We start from the raw sequence: 18,736 nt of genomic DNA on the forward strand, positions 1-18,736 counted from the left end.
TATATTGCATTAGACACTGGATTTCTCTTCTGCGATCTGGAATTAAATCCAACTCCGATTGAGGGGATTAGAGTTTCCTCTCTCTGCTGGCTGCAGGTTCCTGCAAGAACTGAATCTGAGGTATTGTCAAGTCAGTTCCTAGTGGGCACGAGACCAGAGAGCAGTACTACCTCTACCTTGGCACTAAATTGGCAATTTGCCTTGGAGAGGCCAAAGGATACCTGATGTGGTGGATGATGTAGGAGGTTTACTCTTCTGAAGTTAGGCTGAGACACATTGTTGAACAGAGTCGAAGGAGCTTTGCTGACCTGGAACTGCTTACTACTGACACTGGAGGGCAGGGAGGGCAGTGGATTTAACTTCCCCATCTGACGGAAATGGGCAGAGGGGAAGATAAAATGGAATGGGAGACTTACCCGCCGGTCCCCCACCCTGATCCCATCAACTATAATTTTAAATTGTATGGGGCAAGGACATCCGCCCAACGCTGACAGGGTCCTTCTTTAAATAGGTACATTGGACTCCGATGACGATATCCAGACTGGACTGAAATCTTAACCCCAGGTTTGCATGGGGAACCTGTAGTGGCTTCTCTGCCAGGCCAAATCTGTCAGAAAGCAAATCCAGGGCTAGAAGGGTCTCAACAAAGTACATTACAAAAAATTTAAAATAGTTTCTTTGTGGTCCAGGAAGAACTGGAGTTCTCCTCCAGACCCCACAAGGAAACCTTGGCCCTCTGCTGCGCCGCACTTCCCTCCCCTTCCCCCAGCTGCGATCTCTGCTGGATGCCCCCTGGCCACTTACCTGAGTGCCAGGAAACGTTCCTTCTGGCCCCTTGTTGTGGCCTCCCGCTGCCTGATTTTAATGGCTGGGCAGCCGCTTCTTGTCGACTTCGCGATTGTTTAGGTCGGAGAATTTGCCAGCGGCTTGTTAATGAGGCCCAGCCGTTAAAGTTAGCTGGGCCTCCTTGCTGCTGCTCCCGGATAGGCTGGATGCTCACTAGGCCCTGTTCCCGCTCAGGAATTAAAATTGACCCTGAATGTCTGAAATGGAAAATGCTCTATTGCCTAGCACTAACCTCCCGACCAGCGCAAAATTCACAATTTTGTTTTAAATTGTCCCTTTGAACTCCTCAGGATTGAGCTTAGAAAAGGCATAAAAATGGAATCACTATCCAATAAACTGTACCCAGCAACTTAGTGACAGATTCATAGAAGACAAACAGAAAGGGTGTCATTCAGCCCTCCTGCTCGCTTCACTATCTAGAGTATTGCGTACAGCAGAGTAAGCATGGTATAAGTGATGGCTAATGATGATAATGATAAAAGAACTGAGGGTAACTGGTATCACATGATTGGTACTATAGCAATACCAGGTATTTGTAGTTCTAGATAAGTATACTTTATGCTATATACAATATACATTTCATATAATGATTTCTCTATAATATAAAAGCAATGCATCTAGTACACATTTCCTACACAATTCTTTAAATATGTAGATCATGTGGGGTCTCGCATTCAATAAGGGAGTGAGGGGAGTCCACGGCAACAGAGGCCTAAGCTTTCCTCCTGCGATGTGGTAGAGCATTCCTGCTCCTCCTGGCGCCACAAAGGAAAGAAAAAAGCTTACCTTTTTCAACCCCTTCTTCTTCCTGGCAGCTCCTGACTGGCTTTCACCTAGCTTCCCTGCTAAAAGCTCAGCTAAAACTGCAGCCGGGTTTCAATTATGTCATCGGGACCCAACATGCATATGTAAAGGAGGACCTCTTCGGCTTAGGGGTGGTGTCCTTGCTGCCTGCTCAGCCATGTTCCCTGTAAGCTGTGTGGCCGCGCAGCGCTCCAGGGAACCCGCGCAGCCGGCTTGCCGGCTTTTCAATGCAAAAACTTAAAGGGGACGTGCAGGGCCAAACAAAATTAGAGGGAACATTGCTGCTCAGTAGAGCAGTTTAAAATCTGGAATGATGGGATCCTAACAGCTTTCCGGCAGGTAAATAACCTGGGCGATTTTAACTGCCCATCTGCACAGTTTCCGCCAGGTGGGTAGGAATAAAGTCACTCCCTGTGCACTTTGGGACAGTGATTTCTGTCAGAGACCTGCACTTTTCTGAGAAGCTCTGGGACACCAGGGTTTTCTAGAGCTATAGCTGTCAGCTTTATGAAGAGACTCAACAAGGTAGTGGATGACGACTTCCCGATTGCATCTTTGCTAAAAACTCTCAGATTCTTTTTTTATTCACAGCATAAATGACTATTCATAGGGCATGCCAGGATTTGTTGCTGTAATCCACCTTTCCTTACCCTGTTTCTTACTCCTCACCCATATAAGCATTGCAGACACACTTATGGCGCTGATAGCCAGGGACATAGTGGCAGTGAAAGTAACCAGAATTTGTTGTTCTTGTATGAAACATGCAAACAAGGTAAAGTGCAAACTTTTCAACTTTTTGTAAAATAACTGCTGAAAAAGAATGTAAGTTACTATAATCAAAGGGTTGCTTATTTAGCAAACACAATGGGGGGAATTTTGCCAGTGCTCAGGGGGCGGGTTTGGAGGCGGGACATCCGGCAAAATTGCAAAGATTGACAGTGGGTCAGAAACCCGCCATCAACCTGCCTCCAGACAATCTTCCCAGGTGTTGGGTCCCCGATTTGTGCATGGACCCGATGACATGAATCAGTCATTCACGAAAGAAAGACTTATGAAATAATACTGAGCGGCCTACAGGTGGCGCTATCCAGGGAGAGTATAAATACTCGGGCACGGGCCCAGCTTGCGCAGGACATTCTTAACAGGAACTAGTGAAGGACACAAATAGACCTCCATGTTGTAAAACAGTTGACTAAAGCTTTGTTTAACGCTTAGACCAAGTGCCTAGTAGTTTTCTTACGTCACCCGACACCTAGCGACGGGAAGAAGATTATAGGCACTTAACTGCTTGTTAACAGGCAGTTAAGACGCTTTTTGCAATTTTGACAGGTCTACTGCGGGCTTCCCGATGTCCGGACACCACACCAGGTAAGTGTGGCGTATTGTGAGTCTACTGTAATGTTTGTGCATTGATGACAGCTGCAGAAGTGGTGTGAAGGATCCATTGGTACACTGGTGAGTTTCAGAGTTAAGAGAATGTTGGGAAAATCATTTTTAATGTATTTAGACTTTTCTGTAGGTGACAAGTTTTGAATTGTTTGTGTAGTCCCACCTCATTGGGAGAACCCCTCTCACCAGTGACAGATCGCTTCTGTAACCTCACCTGCAGCTGCCATCTGTTCTAGCCTGAGGAGGGAGTCACTGGAGAGCCTGGGTGAAAGGGCTCACCTTTGTTCAGTGATTGTCAGTGTTTGCAGCACCTCAATGCTGTCAAACACTGAAAAATCAGCTGTCAAAAAAAATTGTGCATCAACTGATGTCATCTGATACCGGCTTTCTCTTAATTGGCTGGCATGCCCGCAGGGCGGGCTTAACAAGGCCAATTAACGCAAAATCGTGTCTGTGCATCGGATGTCGTTGGGGGCAGGATTGGAACCCGGGGGCACAGTGGCATAGTGGTTAGCACTGTTGCCTCACAGCGCCAGGGACCCGGGTTCAAATCCGGCCTCGGGCGACTGTCTGTGTGGAGTTTGCACATTCTCCCTGTGTCTGCGTGGGTTTCCTCCGGGTGCTCCGGTTTCCTCCCACAGTCCAAAGATGTGCGGGTTAGGTTGATTTGGCTATGATAAATTGACCCTTAGTGTTAGGGGATTAAATATGTGGGGTTACGGGGATAGGGTGGGATATGTGTCGGTGCAGGCTCGATGGGCCGAAATGGCCTCTATCTGCACTGTGGGGATTCTGTGTGATTCTGTGTGTGTGGCAGCTGTCCCACCCCCAAGCCACATCGAGAGGAAAAATCACGGCCAATATGTCTGATAAATTAAACTTTGCAGTTTGAAATTTTGCCACTCTAATTTTTATTTATATATTGTAAAATATTATAAGTGTTTAGAGCAACTGAATTTCTTTTACTTAGATGTAACTGAGATAAAACTGAAAAACAATGAGCAAAAAAAATGTTTAATTTCAAGGTGGCAAATTCTGGAAGGACTGTACCATTATTCAAGTTTGGAGGAAAGGGGCCCTGCCCACAAAACTAGCTGCACCCCCAGATCAAATTAATTACCATTATGAGTTTCTGCTAATTACACTTGTTTGTGGGCCTTCAAGGAGGCTTTTAAAATCAAGCTTTTTTTTAGGCACAAGGACACTAATAGGCACATTCTAAAAGCTTTTGAATATGTATTTTTTTAAGTTGCTAAGAAACTGACTACTGTACACCGATACAACTAGCAAATGGTTCTGTTTAGTTTTTCTTTAAGTCATTTTCAGTTATTTAAAATCAGGCTACTCACAGGTGGTGGTAGACTAGACTGATAAAAAATGCTTATTCTAGGTGATAACACATTTTCAGCTGTATTAATCAAACTGCACCAAGTTACCACTCTTAAATATAGTAAGGAATATTTTATAAAGCAACATTTTTTAAAATTACGTTCTAAAATGCTGCCCCAATTCACTGGTTCATAGCAGGTTTTACATTCAGTGATATGCTACTGCATTTTAGTGGAAACTTGAGCAGACCAAACACTTCTCAAAACTAGCGTAATTTGCGCCCGGATCGCCGATTGCGCCCAAAGTGGAAACTTCATGCCATGGAATTTTTATTAGAATTTTATAGCATAGAGGGGATACTTTACTTTATTAGCCGAGGCATATAGAATATAAGAGCAGGGACGTTATGCTAGCACTGTATAAAACACTAGTTAGGCCACAGCTAGAGTACTGCGTACAGTTCTGGTCGCCACATTACAGGAAGGATGTGATTGCACTAGAGCGAGTTCAGAGGAGATTTACGAGATGTTGCCAGGACTGGAGAATTTTAGCTCTGAGGAAAGATTGGATAGGCTGGGGTTGTTTTCTTTGGAACAGAGGAGGCTGAGGGGAGACTTGATTGAGGTGAATAAAATTATGAGGGGCCTAAATAGAATGGATAGGAAGGATCTATTTCTCCTAGCAGAGAGGTCAATAACCAGGGGGCATAGATTTAAATTAATTTGTAGACTGGATTAGAGGGGAGTTGAGGAGAACTTTTTTCACCCAGAGCGTGGTGGGGTCTGGAGCTCATTGCCTGAAAGGGTGGTAGAGGCAGAAACGCTCATCACATTTAAAAAGTACTTGGATATGCACTTGAAGTGCCGTAACCTACAAGGCTACGGACCAAGAGCTGGAAAGTGAGATTAGGCTGGATAGCTTCTTTTCGGCTGGCACAGACATGATGGGTCGAATGGCCTTCTTCTGTGCTGTAAAGTTCTATGATTCTATATTGAACAGAATGGGGCTCTTTTCTTTAGAAAAGAAAAGACTTGAAGGTGAAGGTGACAGGGCAGGTTGAGAAAGTGGTTAAAAAAGCATACGGGATCCTGGGCTTCATAAATAGTGGCATAGCGTATGCCTTTATAAAACACTGGTCCAACCTCAACTGGAGTATTGTGCCCAATTCCGGGCATCGCACTTTAGGAACAATGTGAAGGCCTTAAAGAGGGTGCAGAAAAGATTTACAAGAATGGTTCCAGGGTTGAGGGACTTCAGTTACATGGATAGTCTGGAGAAGCTGGGGTTGTTCTCCTTAGAGCAGAAAAGGTTGAGAGGAGCTTTGATAGAGGTGTTCAAAATCATTAGGTGTCTAGACAGAGTAGATAGAGAGAAACTGTTCCCATTGGCGGAAGGGTCTAGAACCAGAAGACACAGAATTAAGGTGATTGGCAGAAGAACCAAAGGCGACATGAGGAAAAACTTTTTTATGCAGCGAGTGGTTAGGATTTTGAATGCACTGCCTGAGAGGGTGGTGGAGGCAGATTCAATTGTGACCTTCAAAAGGGAATTGGATAAGTACCTGAAGGAAAAAGGTTTGCAGGGTTACAGGGAAATGGCCGGGGAGTGGGACTAGCTGAAGAGCTCTTGCAGAGAGCCGGCACGGGCTCGACAGGCCAAATGGCCTCCTTCTGTGCTGTAACCATTCTATTCTATTTGGCCTATCATGCCTGTATCAGCTCTCTGAAAGAGCTATCCACTTAACACATTGCCCTACTCTTTCACCACACTTTTTAAATTGTTCTTTTTCAAATATTTATTCACTTCCCTTTATGTGGTAAGCAAGTATAAAAATGAGTTTAACCTTTCTTAAGATTTAGATTTCTTGGTCCTCACTGTAACAATCTACACCTTAAACATGTGGAACAGTCTGCTCAGTTGATACTGTATATACACATGTACCAATTTATGTATGTAACTGTAGTAAGTGAGCAGGACATGTTTGTTTATTTATCTACTTGCAATGCACATAGAAAATGCAATATTCAGATAGTACCATTATATATAATATACTAAAGTACTATATATAATACACTAAGCCCCGTATCCTAACTTGCACCAAGTCCCCTTCACCCATCACCCTTGTGCTCGCTAAACTACATTGGCTCCCAGTCCGGCAATGCCTAAATTTTAAAATTCTCATCCTTGTCTTCAAATCCCTCCATGGCATCATCCCTCCCTATGTCTGTAACCTTCTCCAGCCCTACAACCTGCCGAGATATCTGTGCTCCTCCAATTCTGGCCTCTTGTGCAACCCCGATTTTAATCACTCCACCATTGGCGGCTGTGCCTTCAGCTGCCTAGGCCCAAAGCTCTGGAATTCCCTCCCTAAACCTCTCCACCGCTTTACCCCTCTCTCCTTCTTTAAGATGCTCCTTAAAATCTACCTCTTTGACCAAGCCCTGTCCTCGTATCTCCTTATGTGGCTCAGTGTCAAGTTCTGTTTCATAACGCTCATATGAAGCACCTTGGGATGTTTTACTATGTTAAAGATGCTAAGCAAGTTGTTGTACTACACACTATATTATACACTATCCTGGGCAGTGTGGTTTCTGACTGAATGTACCTTCTTTCTTCTTGTTCCACTCCACCAGCCATTTTAAATTGCAGTCACAATTCCAACGGTTGGCATGGAGATAGAGATTTTCCAGTTCCGTCATGTAATAGAACATCTGTGGGGGGAGCGTCTCCAGCATGTTGTCGGACAGGTAGAGGTGTTTCAATGTCGATATCTTGAAATGTCGCAGGAATACGAATGTTACGAAGGTGTTTGGGTGCAGTTGCCGCAAAAGGTTGCTCTCCAGCTGAAGGAACCTCAGTGCCGTCAGACCAAAAAATGTTTGAGGGTCGATGAACTCAATTTTGTTGTGATCAATATAGAGGCGTATCAGACTGGAAAGACCCTCAAACATTTTGCTATTTATGACTTTAATCTTGTTGTAGCTTAACTTTAGAATCTGACAAATGAAAAAAAAAATCGTAATAATTCATTGGGGATCACAGTGTTGGCTCTGACCACATTATGTTCAGTCATCCAACATTCAATGAGTGTTGCAGTTAAACAGTATAGAAAGGAAATAAGTGGTCATATTGGAGAATTGGCCATAGATTAAAAATAAAGGCTGATTGGCATACTACAACACAATGGTATAGAGTGGCTGAATCTAGATTTGCGTCCCTGATTCCCGATGGTGTGTTCTCCATTTCAGCTTGCCCAGTGGGTTGAGTCAAGGTAAAGTTGCTATAAAATACATAAAATCTGATTTAGTCACTGATTTCCTCTCTCACTGGAGATGTAATTCGATTAAACCATTCTTCCTGACAACCATTTCTAGCTGTTGGTTAGCCTATCAAGGCGTACTTTTGATGTATGCCCCCAAATTTGTCTTTCACAACACTGAACCTGTACTTCATTCTCCTTCTGCCTTGGCACATGTTAAAGTATTGTTTTGGCTTTGCTTTCTAATTAAGTATCTTGCATATCTCTGTAAGGCCCTGTTTTAAAGCTGAAGAGCTCTAGTTGAGCAAGTTGTTCCTTATGGCTCTTCCATCAGACACTGGGGATCAGGCTCCTTGTTCTCCTCTGCACTGTTTCTAGAGCCAGGATGGCCTCTTCTTGCTACAGTGACCAGAAATGTACACCGTACTCTAGATGCAGCCAATACAGAGCACTGTACAGCTGCATTGTGACCTTTGGGGATTTGAACTCAGCTGATTTGCCAATATCCTATTCTCGTTGTTTATTGTTCCCTCACATTGTTTAGACATGGCGAGTGACAAGTGCACTAACACATTTAAGCTTCTTTTAACTTTTCCTCTTGACAAGTTTTCTCTAGCATTTGTCTGTATAGATCAGCCTTCGTGCAAACCCTGTCTAGTCTCTTTAAGATCTTGACAACCTCCTGAGTCTACAGTCCCTGCTGGCTTAGTGCTATTTGTGAATTTAACTACTTCACATTGAGTCTGCAATTCTAGGTTATTTTTGTAAACCAGGAACAGGAGGATCCCAGCATGGGTGTCCGAGATGCCTCCATTCAATACTTCCTCCCACTATGACCTAGCTTCTCTTATAACTACCCTCTATCCCCTTCCTATTAGCTAGTTACTAATCTATGTTCATATTTTACATTTGATGGCCACTAACCCCAATTTGTAAAGAAATGTCTTGTGGTGCTTTAACAAAGGCATTTCAAAGCCAAGGCACATATGGCTTCCCCTTGCCATTATTTTCATACATGCACAATCTAATTTTGTTTTTGATTATTCATTTCCAATCACCCTTTTTGAATGTGAGACCTACATTTGCCTGTTTCTAGTCTGTTGAAGCATCTCCAGACTTCACTGAATCCCCAAGATGACCATCAGTTTTTCACAAATCTCTTTCCTGTGTTCTATATGCCCTTGGATTTTAGTTAATGTGTCTGGGAGGTATTGGCTAATGTGTGTTTGATGTTAGATGATACATTAGTGTCCTCTGTGATTAAAAACCTCTATGAAGTTAGCATGTTAACTATCTCCAATCCATTCTCATGATTAACTCTATTCAGGTCCCTTAGTATTTTAATTTGTTCCCTGACTACCCCCTTGCTGTTGTAGTATTGGAAGAATTTTTTGGTATTATGTTTTTCATCAGTTGCTATGACCCATTCCAGTTTTCTCTTGGTACCTTCAATCTCTTTATAACTAGCGTCTATATATTGGGCCATAATTTGCTGTGGTAGGACATCTAATGGCGTCTGCCGTTAGTTAGACTTGCCCTTGCGCGTTTAGGTTTTTTAATTTTTTGCGTGGCAAGTTGCTGAAAGTGCGAGCTGATAATGTTGCAAGGAGGGAAAACGGGCATCTGGGACTTGAGTGAACTGGGTACTTTCTTAACCAATCAGATTAAAGGTTTGCAAAATTAACAGTGCAAGGAGTGAGAAGGAAGTGTAAGTTAGAGTGGGTGAATTCAATGGCAAACCAGGTGCAAAAAGAGAAATAAAGAGGGAAAGAAAGATTGGATTAAGAGAAAAAAGAGATAGATAGGAAAAGTAAACAAAAATGTAAAAATTTTAAATTTTACAATTTTATATCTATAACAACAATTAAAACTTGTAATAGTTAATTTTCAGTGCCAGAGAGGTTGACTAGCAGTAATTAACACTTATCATGTTGTTAAAAGGGTGCTTAGACTGAAATGAACAAGACTTAAGGCCGTATATTCCGATGCCTACAGGCATGTACGAGCTGTGTACACACCTGTAGGGACACCGGAAATGCCGGTTTCAGGCATGTAAAGTGCATGCGCTGAAAACCGACATTTCCGATCGGCTGCCTGCTCTGAAGAAGGGCCTCTGCGGGCGGATAGTTCCGCTTTCTGGACCACCTTTGCCCACAGAAAACCCTAAGAAATCTTACGCCTGATAAAAGCAGGCGTAAGGCCTGCTTTTACCAGCATAAGATTTGAAAAAAAAGTTAAAAAAAATGTTTTCACTCATTTATCATTTAAAAATACTTTTAAAAAGGTAAGTTTATTTTTAGCCCCGTAAAAAACTTTAATTACTTTTTTCAAAAAATTAAATTTTTGTTTAAAATATTTAATTTACTGTATTGTAATTTCAACTAATTTTAAAAATGTGATTTAATTTTTTTTTTAATGTTTTAAAGTGTTTTTGGGGTGATCTCCATTCATATATTTGACAGGTCTATCTGTCAAGTGTATGAAGGAAGATTCCCTTCTTTGATTGGCTCCCCATGGCCCACGTGATCCCAGGGACGCTTGCGAACCGCATGTGCCCCTGGGATACGTGGGCCCTGCACATTTCGAGTTGGAGAGGCCCAGGAATGGAAGTGTCTGGACCTAGGGAGCCCTCAGGTAAGTGCATAGATTTTTTTCAGATCGGAGGCCTCCGCACGCGGGAAGCCTCCGATCGGAAAATGCGGCCCATTACTTTCTGTGGTAAGTTTAGTTTGTGTCTACCACGTAAATACTGCAACGTTACGCCATTCAATGGTGAGGCAGACAGCGAGATGCCATTTTCGCAAAACCACTGACGGAGCGGGGCATCTCGGACGGCAACTTTCGGATATCTGAGTTTAACTGTGCATCTGCCCCTCGCTTGAAGTTGCTGTACCATTTGCGCATAAATAACAGCGAGCGCCATTAGCCTCACCATTATTTTGACAGCAAATTATGGCCCAATTTTGTACTGCTCACCTTCTCCGTTCTTCCTAAAAGCTTTAAATTTTTTTTAAAGTAATTTGTTTAAATTTACCTTTGCTGATATATACTTGTCCTATATAATGTTTTTGAAGAATTTTTCTTTTCTTTTCATTTTTGTCTTTATAAACACTGATTATTTATTTACTGGAATAGTCTTTGATTCTTGCAGGTTATACGATGCCGGTATGGTCACTGCTCCACAGCAAAAACTCCCTCTAGTGTCCAGAGTAGATTACATTCCCCCTTTCTTTAAAATGGACTCAGACCATAAAACATTACCACAAACTGCTTGTTATGTTTTTCGGTTGTATGTTAGATATTCTACTCGGGTTCAGCATGAAAGAGCAGGTAAACAATGGCAAGACTCAAGAGTTTGTGCTCCTGCTTACTGGAATTCCTGCCACCATGTAATTCCTCTCGCTTTTGGTAGGCATACTGAATATACACTCTCTCAGACTGAGGTTCGGGCTGTAAGCATTCAGCATTCAGTACAAACCTTATATTTACAGAGATTTACAAACTTTATTATCCTACTTGATATATCACGAACAACAAATCCTGAGCTCTCAACATAAATTGATCAAATACAAAATACTGTGGATGTTGGAAATCTGAAATAAAAACAGAAAATGCTGGAAACACTCAGCAGATCAGGCAGCATCTGTGGAAAGAGAAACAGAGTTAACGGTTCAGGTTGACGACCTTTCATCAGTACTGGATGATGTTAGAAATGAACAGCTTTTAAGCAAGTACAGAGCTAGGGAAAAGGTAAGGGTGGGCAGGAAAGAAAAAAGAGGCGAGGTCTGTGATGGGATGGAGAACGTTTGCTAGTATTCTTGTTGGCATGCATGCTTCTACTATAGATCTAATACACAAATTGCCGAACAGGAATGTTAGGGAAAATACCCAGTAGCAACCCATTCTTCAAATGTTAATTGTGACATCTAACCTTTAAATCTAAAGGGATAAAAATTGCTGTTCTGATGAGAGACAGGGTGGTGCAGGGGGTTCAACACTGATCTTTTAACACTGGGACCTGGATTCAAATCTGGCCCAGACAAGGATAAAGGTTGTACTACTGATGGGCACTGGGTGATAGGCCAGAACTGCTGAGTACCCAGTTTCACACACATTACTGTCAGAAGGCATTGAGTAAAGGTCAAGTGTTTCTTCATGGAGAGTAAAATTCAGGCAGGTAGGCAGGCAGGCTGCTGGGAGAATCATTTCTTGCACACCTTCTACTGATCAGCTCAGAGCAGCATTAGATGGAAGATTGGAAACAGGTTCCTAACCTGCCCTTTCTGCAGAAGTCGATGCAGAGCATGTAAAAACTAAATAAAAAAAATAACACTTTCATTTACATAGCATCTTATTCGATTGGTGAGACAGCTCATTCCACTTTGCACAGTGAGTTACATCTGTGACTGCAACAAGACAGCCATTGCGCACAAGCAGAAGTGAGATGAATGAATAGTTCATTATTTTTTGGTGTTAATGGTCAGGGAAAATGTTGGCCACAAAATGAGAACTTCCTGCTTCTTTGAATAGTGACTTGGGATCTTTAACATCCACCTAAAACACACAGATGGGGCTTTGGTCAGATGCCTCATCCACAGGACGGCACCTTTCATAATGCAGTATTCCCTTAGTACTGCACTTGAGCAAGGTATGAACCCATAACCTTCTGCTCTAGAGGTGAGAGTGACAATGTCTGGGCCAAGCTGACCAGATAAAAAGGAGAGAAAATAAGGTTTAAATAAAGAGGATCATACTTCTAAAAACCTAAAGCACCCAGTAACTAGGTTTTGTGTTTACAGCATTACCTGGACCGAATTTAGTTCGCTGAATGCTTCACCAGCTATTCTCTGGATAACATTACCATGAAGCATCAGGATTTGCAGTTTGATAAGTCCTGGGAATGCCTGGTGAGGGATAGTGTGTATGTTGTTATACCTGCAAGAGAGACAGACATGTTAGCTGGAATCAATGCAATGGCATATGAAAGCATGTACAATGTCTGCAGCTTATGCAAGTTTATTTCAGCATCATTCCAGCAACGATAGAGAGGGAATCTGTTTGTTTTGTCACCTTTTTGTCTAGAGAATATGAAATGGCACGAATGGTATCTGCACTCAAGTCTCAGAGACACAAGGCTGTGAAGGATGGAAGGAAGATCTACAAACTTGAAATTACTGGTCATACCTCTGGTTCAGTGATGGAATAAGGACTCTGTGTTAAAAACTGCAAGAATGGTGCTGCAGAATAGTTGTGTGAACTCCATGACAGTGTGTCATGGAATGTTAAACAGCACATTTCACACCCCACGATAACCCAGATGGTGAGGTCCTTCTTTCAGTCATGTAGCCGGTGGCACTGGAGTGGAGGAGAAAAGTGCCCAACAAAGTCCAGGTGATGTTCTACAGAGATGGAGCAAAAGTTGGAAACACAGATCTGCTCTTACGCATATCCTGGTGATGGGATCAAATGCATTGCCAAAGAGGAGGTTATCTTCCTGCTTCTCTAGTGTGACATTTGGGAGGAGTTGTAGAAGATAAGGGATCAGGAATTTAATTTAGGTAGGAAGATTAAAGAAGTTAAGTGGGAATTTTAAATGATTGGGAGGTATAGTGAGATGGCAAATAGATGGCACTGATCAATGAAAAAGGGATGGGCTTGTTGATATTAATGTATCTTTCACTGTCCCTAATGATTCTTATAAAAACTATTCCCCTCCAAAGAGCAGAGATCCCTCACCTTAATAAGCAAAAAATTAATCTCCTTCCTGACCCAAAGAACCCCCAGAAATCTTATGCAACTTATTACACTTTAATGATAATTACAACAGCCTTGGCAACTATTAACCATATGTAGACTTTTGAATGGCTTGATGTGTGGGGTACTTACCCCAGATTTATTCTTTCCAGCTGCTTGGAAATTCCTTTTGGAATGGTAGTCAAGTGTCGGAACGTGCAGTGGATTTCTTTTGATCCGAGGGAGGAGCATGGTCGAGCGCTGGCAACTGAAAAGAGAGGAAGCTCCCAAGATAGAATGAGCACTACAGTCAGTACTCCAACAGCAAGACCACAACGGAATTCCTTCAGTAACATCATTCTCTTCTCCAAATCTACATAATCAAGACTGAAAGAAATGGTAGCATATTTACGTACCTTAAGTGCTCAGTGAAAGCAGAAAGTTTAATTAGAACAAGATTAAGGCACTTATTTTGTAATACAGCTGTTGGACTTCCTTACATTCCAGCCCCTCTTACACACTTTTGATGGGTTCTAGCATTCAGTACTACTTTCACTGCAATCAATACACAGGGCTCAAACTGGATCAATGATTCTAGGATACACAGGGCTGGATCTGGATCAGGATCACTGATGCTAGGGTACACAGGATTGAATCTGGATTATTAATCGCAGGGTACACATGACTGGATCGGGATCAATAACCCCAGGGTACATAGATGCCAATGTTCATGATATTTTGGTCATTTATCAACAGAAATGATTTGGGGAAAAAGAGACTCTTCCCTTCCCTTCCTCGACTTCTCTGTCTCCATCTCTGGGGATAGGCTATTGACAAACATTCACTATAAGCCCACTGACTCCCACAGCTACCTGGACTACATTTCCTCCCACCCCGCTTCCTGTAAGGACTCTATTCCATTCTCCCAGTTTCTCTGTCTCCGCTGCATCTGCTCTGATGATGCCACCTTCCATACTTGTGCTTCCGATATGTCTTCCATTTTCCTCAACCGAGGATTCCACTCTACCGTGGTTGACACGGCCCTTGACCGTGTCCGCTCTATTTCCCGCACTTTTGCTCTCACTCCTTCCCCGCCCTCCTGGAACCACGATAGGGTTCCCCTTGTCCTCACCTTCCACCCCACCAGCCTCCACATTCAACGGATCTTCCTCCGCCATTTCCATCACCTCCAGCGTGATCCCACCACCAAACACATCTTCCCCTCACCTCCCCTTTCAGCATTCCAAAGGGACTGCTCCCTCCACGACACTCTGGTCCACTCGTCTATCATCCCCAACAACCCCTCCTTTCCCCACGGTACCCTCCCGTGTAAGCACAGGAGATGCAACACCTGCTCTTTTACCTCCTCCCTTTCTACTGTCCAGGGCCCCAAACACTCCTTCCAGGTGAAACAGCGATTTACTTGTACTTCTTACAATCTAGTATACTGTATTCGCTGCTCACGATACGGTCTCCTCTACATTGAGGAGACCAAGCGCAGATTGGGTGACCGCTTTACGGAACACCTCCGTTCAGTTCGTAAGGGTGACCCCGAGCTTCCGGTCACATGTCACTTTAATTCTCCGCAGCACTCCCACACTGACCTTTCCGTCCTCGGCTTCTTACACTGCTGCAACGAAGCTCAGCGTAAGCTCGAGGAACAGCACCTCATCTTTCGATTAGGCACTTTACAGCCTCCTGGACTCAACATCGAGTTCAACAATTTCAGACCATAACCTCGGCCCCAATTTTTGTTTCTCTCTCTCACATGGCAGCTGTTGATGATTCTGCCATTGCCAGTTACACCTCATCGAGAGCCATCTTTTGTTTCTTAACTTGTCCCATTACCATCTCCTTTTGCCTTGCACCATCATCCCTTTTGTCTCTTAATCTCTCCTGCCTTCCATCCCATCACAGACCTTCCCTTTTGTTCTTTCCTTCCCTCCCCTTTTCCCTGCCTCTACACTTGCTTAAAAACCTGTTACATCTCCAACTTTTTCCAATTCTGATGAAGGGTTATTGACCTGAAACGTTAACTCTGTTTCTCTCTCCACAGATGCTGCCTGACCTGTTGAGTATTTCCAGCATTTTCTGTTTTTATTTCAGATTTCCAGCATCCGCAGTATTTTGCTTTTGTATTGGGGATAAAGAGAGTTATTTTAAATGTGTTTTAAAAGGCATAGTACATTACTGTGAATTAAAAAAGGGGGTATGTGACGCTATGTGGTTAAGATGCTAATAAAATGGATTTGTTTCATCCCCACTGATTGCAAATAATAAGCAATTGGATGGTTTGTCTCCATAATCGATAAACACCTACACCCACTGTGTTGGATGGTTTTTGATATCTTTCCGTCCATGAATTTGATCATAACTATTAACCTGACTGGAATAAAGCAGCTTAACAATGTAGTGTTCACTTGATCCACCTTTGGCAAGATTGAAGAAATACATGTGCCAAAGACAGGACTATCTGGTCCAGATCACAAAGGGATGCTATTGCTATCTCCAGTCTATACTATTCTACAAATGGATATAGGGCAATGTCAGTCAACTCCCGTAAAAATAAAATCCTCACATCTCTTAAGCGAGTGACTGACACCACTGAACCCAAGCAGATATCTACAGCACATCTGACTTTATAACAAGAGCTGGATCTGAATCAATAATCCCAGTGTAGATAAGGCTGGATGCAGATCAATACATGGAGCTGAATCTGGATTGGTAACCCTAGCATACATGGGACTAGACTAGGATCAGTAACCCAAGTATAAGCAGGGCTACATCTGGATCAGTAACCTGAAAGTACACAGGCTATAACTGGATCAGCAACTCAGTGTATACAAGGCTGGAGCTAGATCAGAAACCATGGTGACTCAGGGCAGGGTCTGCCTCAGTAAATAAGGTTAAATAAGGTTGAATTTGGATCAGTAAGCTAGATTATACAAGGTTACATCTGGATCAGTATGTCAGGGTACATTGGACTGGATCTGGATCAATAATCCCAGTGTATGCAAAGCTGGTCCTAGATCAGGAACCCTTTCGTACAGAAAGCTGGATCCAGATCAATAGCCTCAGGGTGCTCATGGTTGGATCCAGGTCAGGAATCCCAAGGCACACTGGTCATTTGTGTGAGGGAATGTTTCTATTTCAGAAACCCAGCCATTTAACTGCATGAAAACTCTTATAACCAGCGGCATGAATAGCATAGTCAATCACTGAGAAGGGCAATTCTTCTCATGGACAGCCTGTATCTGACTAAAACCTTATGAGAGCGTCAACCAAGAAACATTGTCTCACAAATCATTTTTAGACACATTTATCCTTCACCAATAATATATGTAGAGCAAATGTTAAGTCAGCCTGAAATGGAGACTCAATTCCTTCTCAATTGTTTACTTTTTCCATAGCTCAATTTCTATTTTGCCTTAGGTTACATAATAGGTAATTATTTATAGTAACTGCACTGCATGAAGAGGTATCGTAGTTACCTGGTGTTATGATTTACACACATGTACTGACAAGTTGGTTGTTGCCTGAGACAGTACTTAGATTCAGAACAAACAGGGAATTTCTGTGGATGCCACACATGTGTAGGAGAAACATCCTAGTTTGGCTTTTTCAAAAATGTAATCATTTATAACTGGGCTGCTGCACTGTTTGAGCTTCAGAGTACAGACAGACTGCTATTTGGGTCCAGTTCCTCATTTGGTTCGAGGTTGTATAGGGATGTGTGGATTTGGAGACTAATTGGTGAGGCATTTGGGATTCTGCACCTCATTAAGTTATAGACTGTATGGAAAGATGGGGGTGGGGGGGTTGGAGAAAGATTGCTGAAGGGTTTTGGGCTCCCATCGCTCATTGGAAAAAATGTCTAATAAAATTAGCACAGTATTAAAAAGGTATTCTAAACATTACAAAATAAAAATGCAAAGCTTGTTCCTATTCAAGAACTTCATTACTCATGGAATGCTTTGCCACAGGGAATGGTTGATGCAGAGACCATTGCGTCTTTAAGGGAAAATTTGATAAATATTTGGAAAAGAAAATACAAGGCTATGGAGAGAGCACACAGAAGTGTGACCAGATTTAGATTGTTCTATCAAAGAGCCAGCACAGATGTAATGGGCTGAATGATCATGTTCTGTGCTATGGTTTTATGGTACCACCCTTACTCCCAATCCAAATGAGCACCAAAGGAAATAAAGAGATAGTGCTATATGAGGTATGTGCAAGGAGGATTTTTCTCTGTGCCCCTTTACAGCACCATCCCCATAAGTCTACATTACAAGAGTACCTTAGTGTAGGCTGACCTGCCTGGTAACTTTTCAGCGGTTCCCTTCTTCCAAGCATCTCAGATAGTGGGATACTCCTATTGGTGCTAGTGACGGTGCTGGTGTGAAAAAAAAGTGCCAACAGAAAAATAATAAGGGGGAAAATGGACTAGAAGTGGCCTAACAACTATTGAACAAGTCTTCTTACTGACTCTTTAAACTGACTTCCATGTACAACTAGCATCTAGCAGTGTAGTCTGCTCAGTTACATGAGTGGTAATTAGAAGTGCCTTGGACCAGGGATAAAGACAGGAAATGGTGTGGATGACATTATTGCACCACTTCCAAATCATATTAATAGTATTACCCATTTTCAGTGCAGTTACACCCCATGATCAGGCATGAATGGGATGGTACTGACAGGAAAATCAACTCCTAAGTGTCCTAACTGAAAGGAGTTTGGGGCATTTGGCACTAATTTGACAGTCTCACTCAGAAAGGCCACTAAGGGGATTGGTGTAGGAAATGGGAATGGGTGCTTTTGGGGGTTTTCTGAAGTTGGGGTTGGGGCACTCTGTTGAGCAATACAGAAGGAGTTAGAAAAATGTTCAATAATCTCAATAATGACAATTTCAGTACTACTTTCTCTTTCTGGAGGAATATACTTATAGAAACAAAACCAATCAAAGTATGCAGAGGAGTGGAACCATTTGGGTAACTCTTTCAAAGAGCTGGCACAGGCACGGTGGTCCAAATGGCCTCCTTCTGTGCTGTATTATTCTATGATTCTATGTATGATATAAGTCAAGACAAACCTCAAGATTGCTGCCGATTCAATATCAGCCGTTTTGCGCTACCGCCTAAGATCAGTTTCGTCCCCTGTATCTTTCCTACATTACTGTCCCCGTAATAATCTATCTTATATCACTGGCTTCAGTAATAATATTCTTCCTACACAAGTAATAATATTGCTCTTCCTGACCGTAGTAACTATATTCTTCCTACACCACTATTCCCAATCTCATTTATATCACTGGCTGCAGTTGAAATACGGTTCCTACATCACTGTTCACTAATAAGGGCCCTGAATTTGCAGTCGGAG

The 18,736-nt window shown here is 42.6% G+C and overlaps 1 protein-coding gene across 1 annotated transcript in view; it reads right to left on the reverse strand.

Annotated features, from left to right (window-relative positions):
• Positions 1-15,814, reverse strand: part of LOC147125158 (matrix-remodeling-associated protein 5-like) — a 32,429-nt gene extending 16,615 nt beyond the window's left edge. Inside the window, exons 1-4 of the mRNA XM_085992570.1 lie at positions 15,687-15,814; positions 13,514-13,747; positions 12,433-12,562; positions 6,974-7,364 (exon numbers count right to left, since the gene is read on the reverse strand). Coding sequence (XP_085848696.1) covers positions 6,974-7,364; positions 12,433-12,562; positions 13,514-13,747; positions 15,687-15,814 — 883 coding nt within the window. The remainder of the gene's footprint in view (positions 1-6,973; positions 7,365-12,432; positions 12,563-13,513; positions 13,748-15,686) is intronic.
• Positions 15,815-18,736: the final 2,922 nt, after the last annotated feature.

Source organism: Somniosus microcephalus, chromosome 1 (genome assembly GCF_052327205.1).
Source record: "Somniosus microcephalus isolate GS21.2 chromosome 1, FLI_Smic_1.0, whole genome shotgun sequence".
Taxonomy (NCBI): Eukaryota; Metazoa; Chordata; class Chondrichthyes; order Squaliformes; family Somniosidae; genus Somniosus; species Somniosus microcephalus.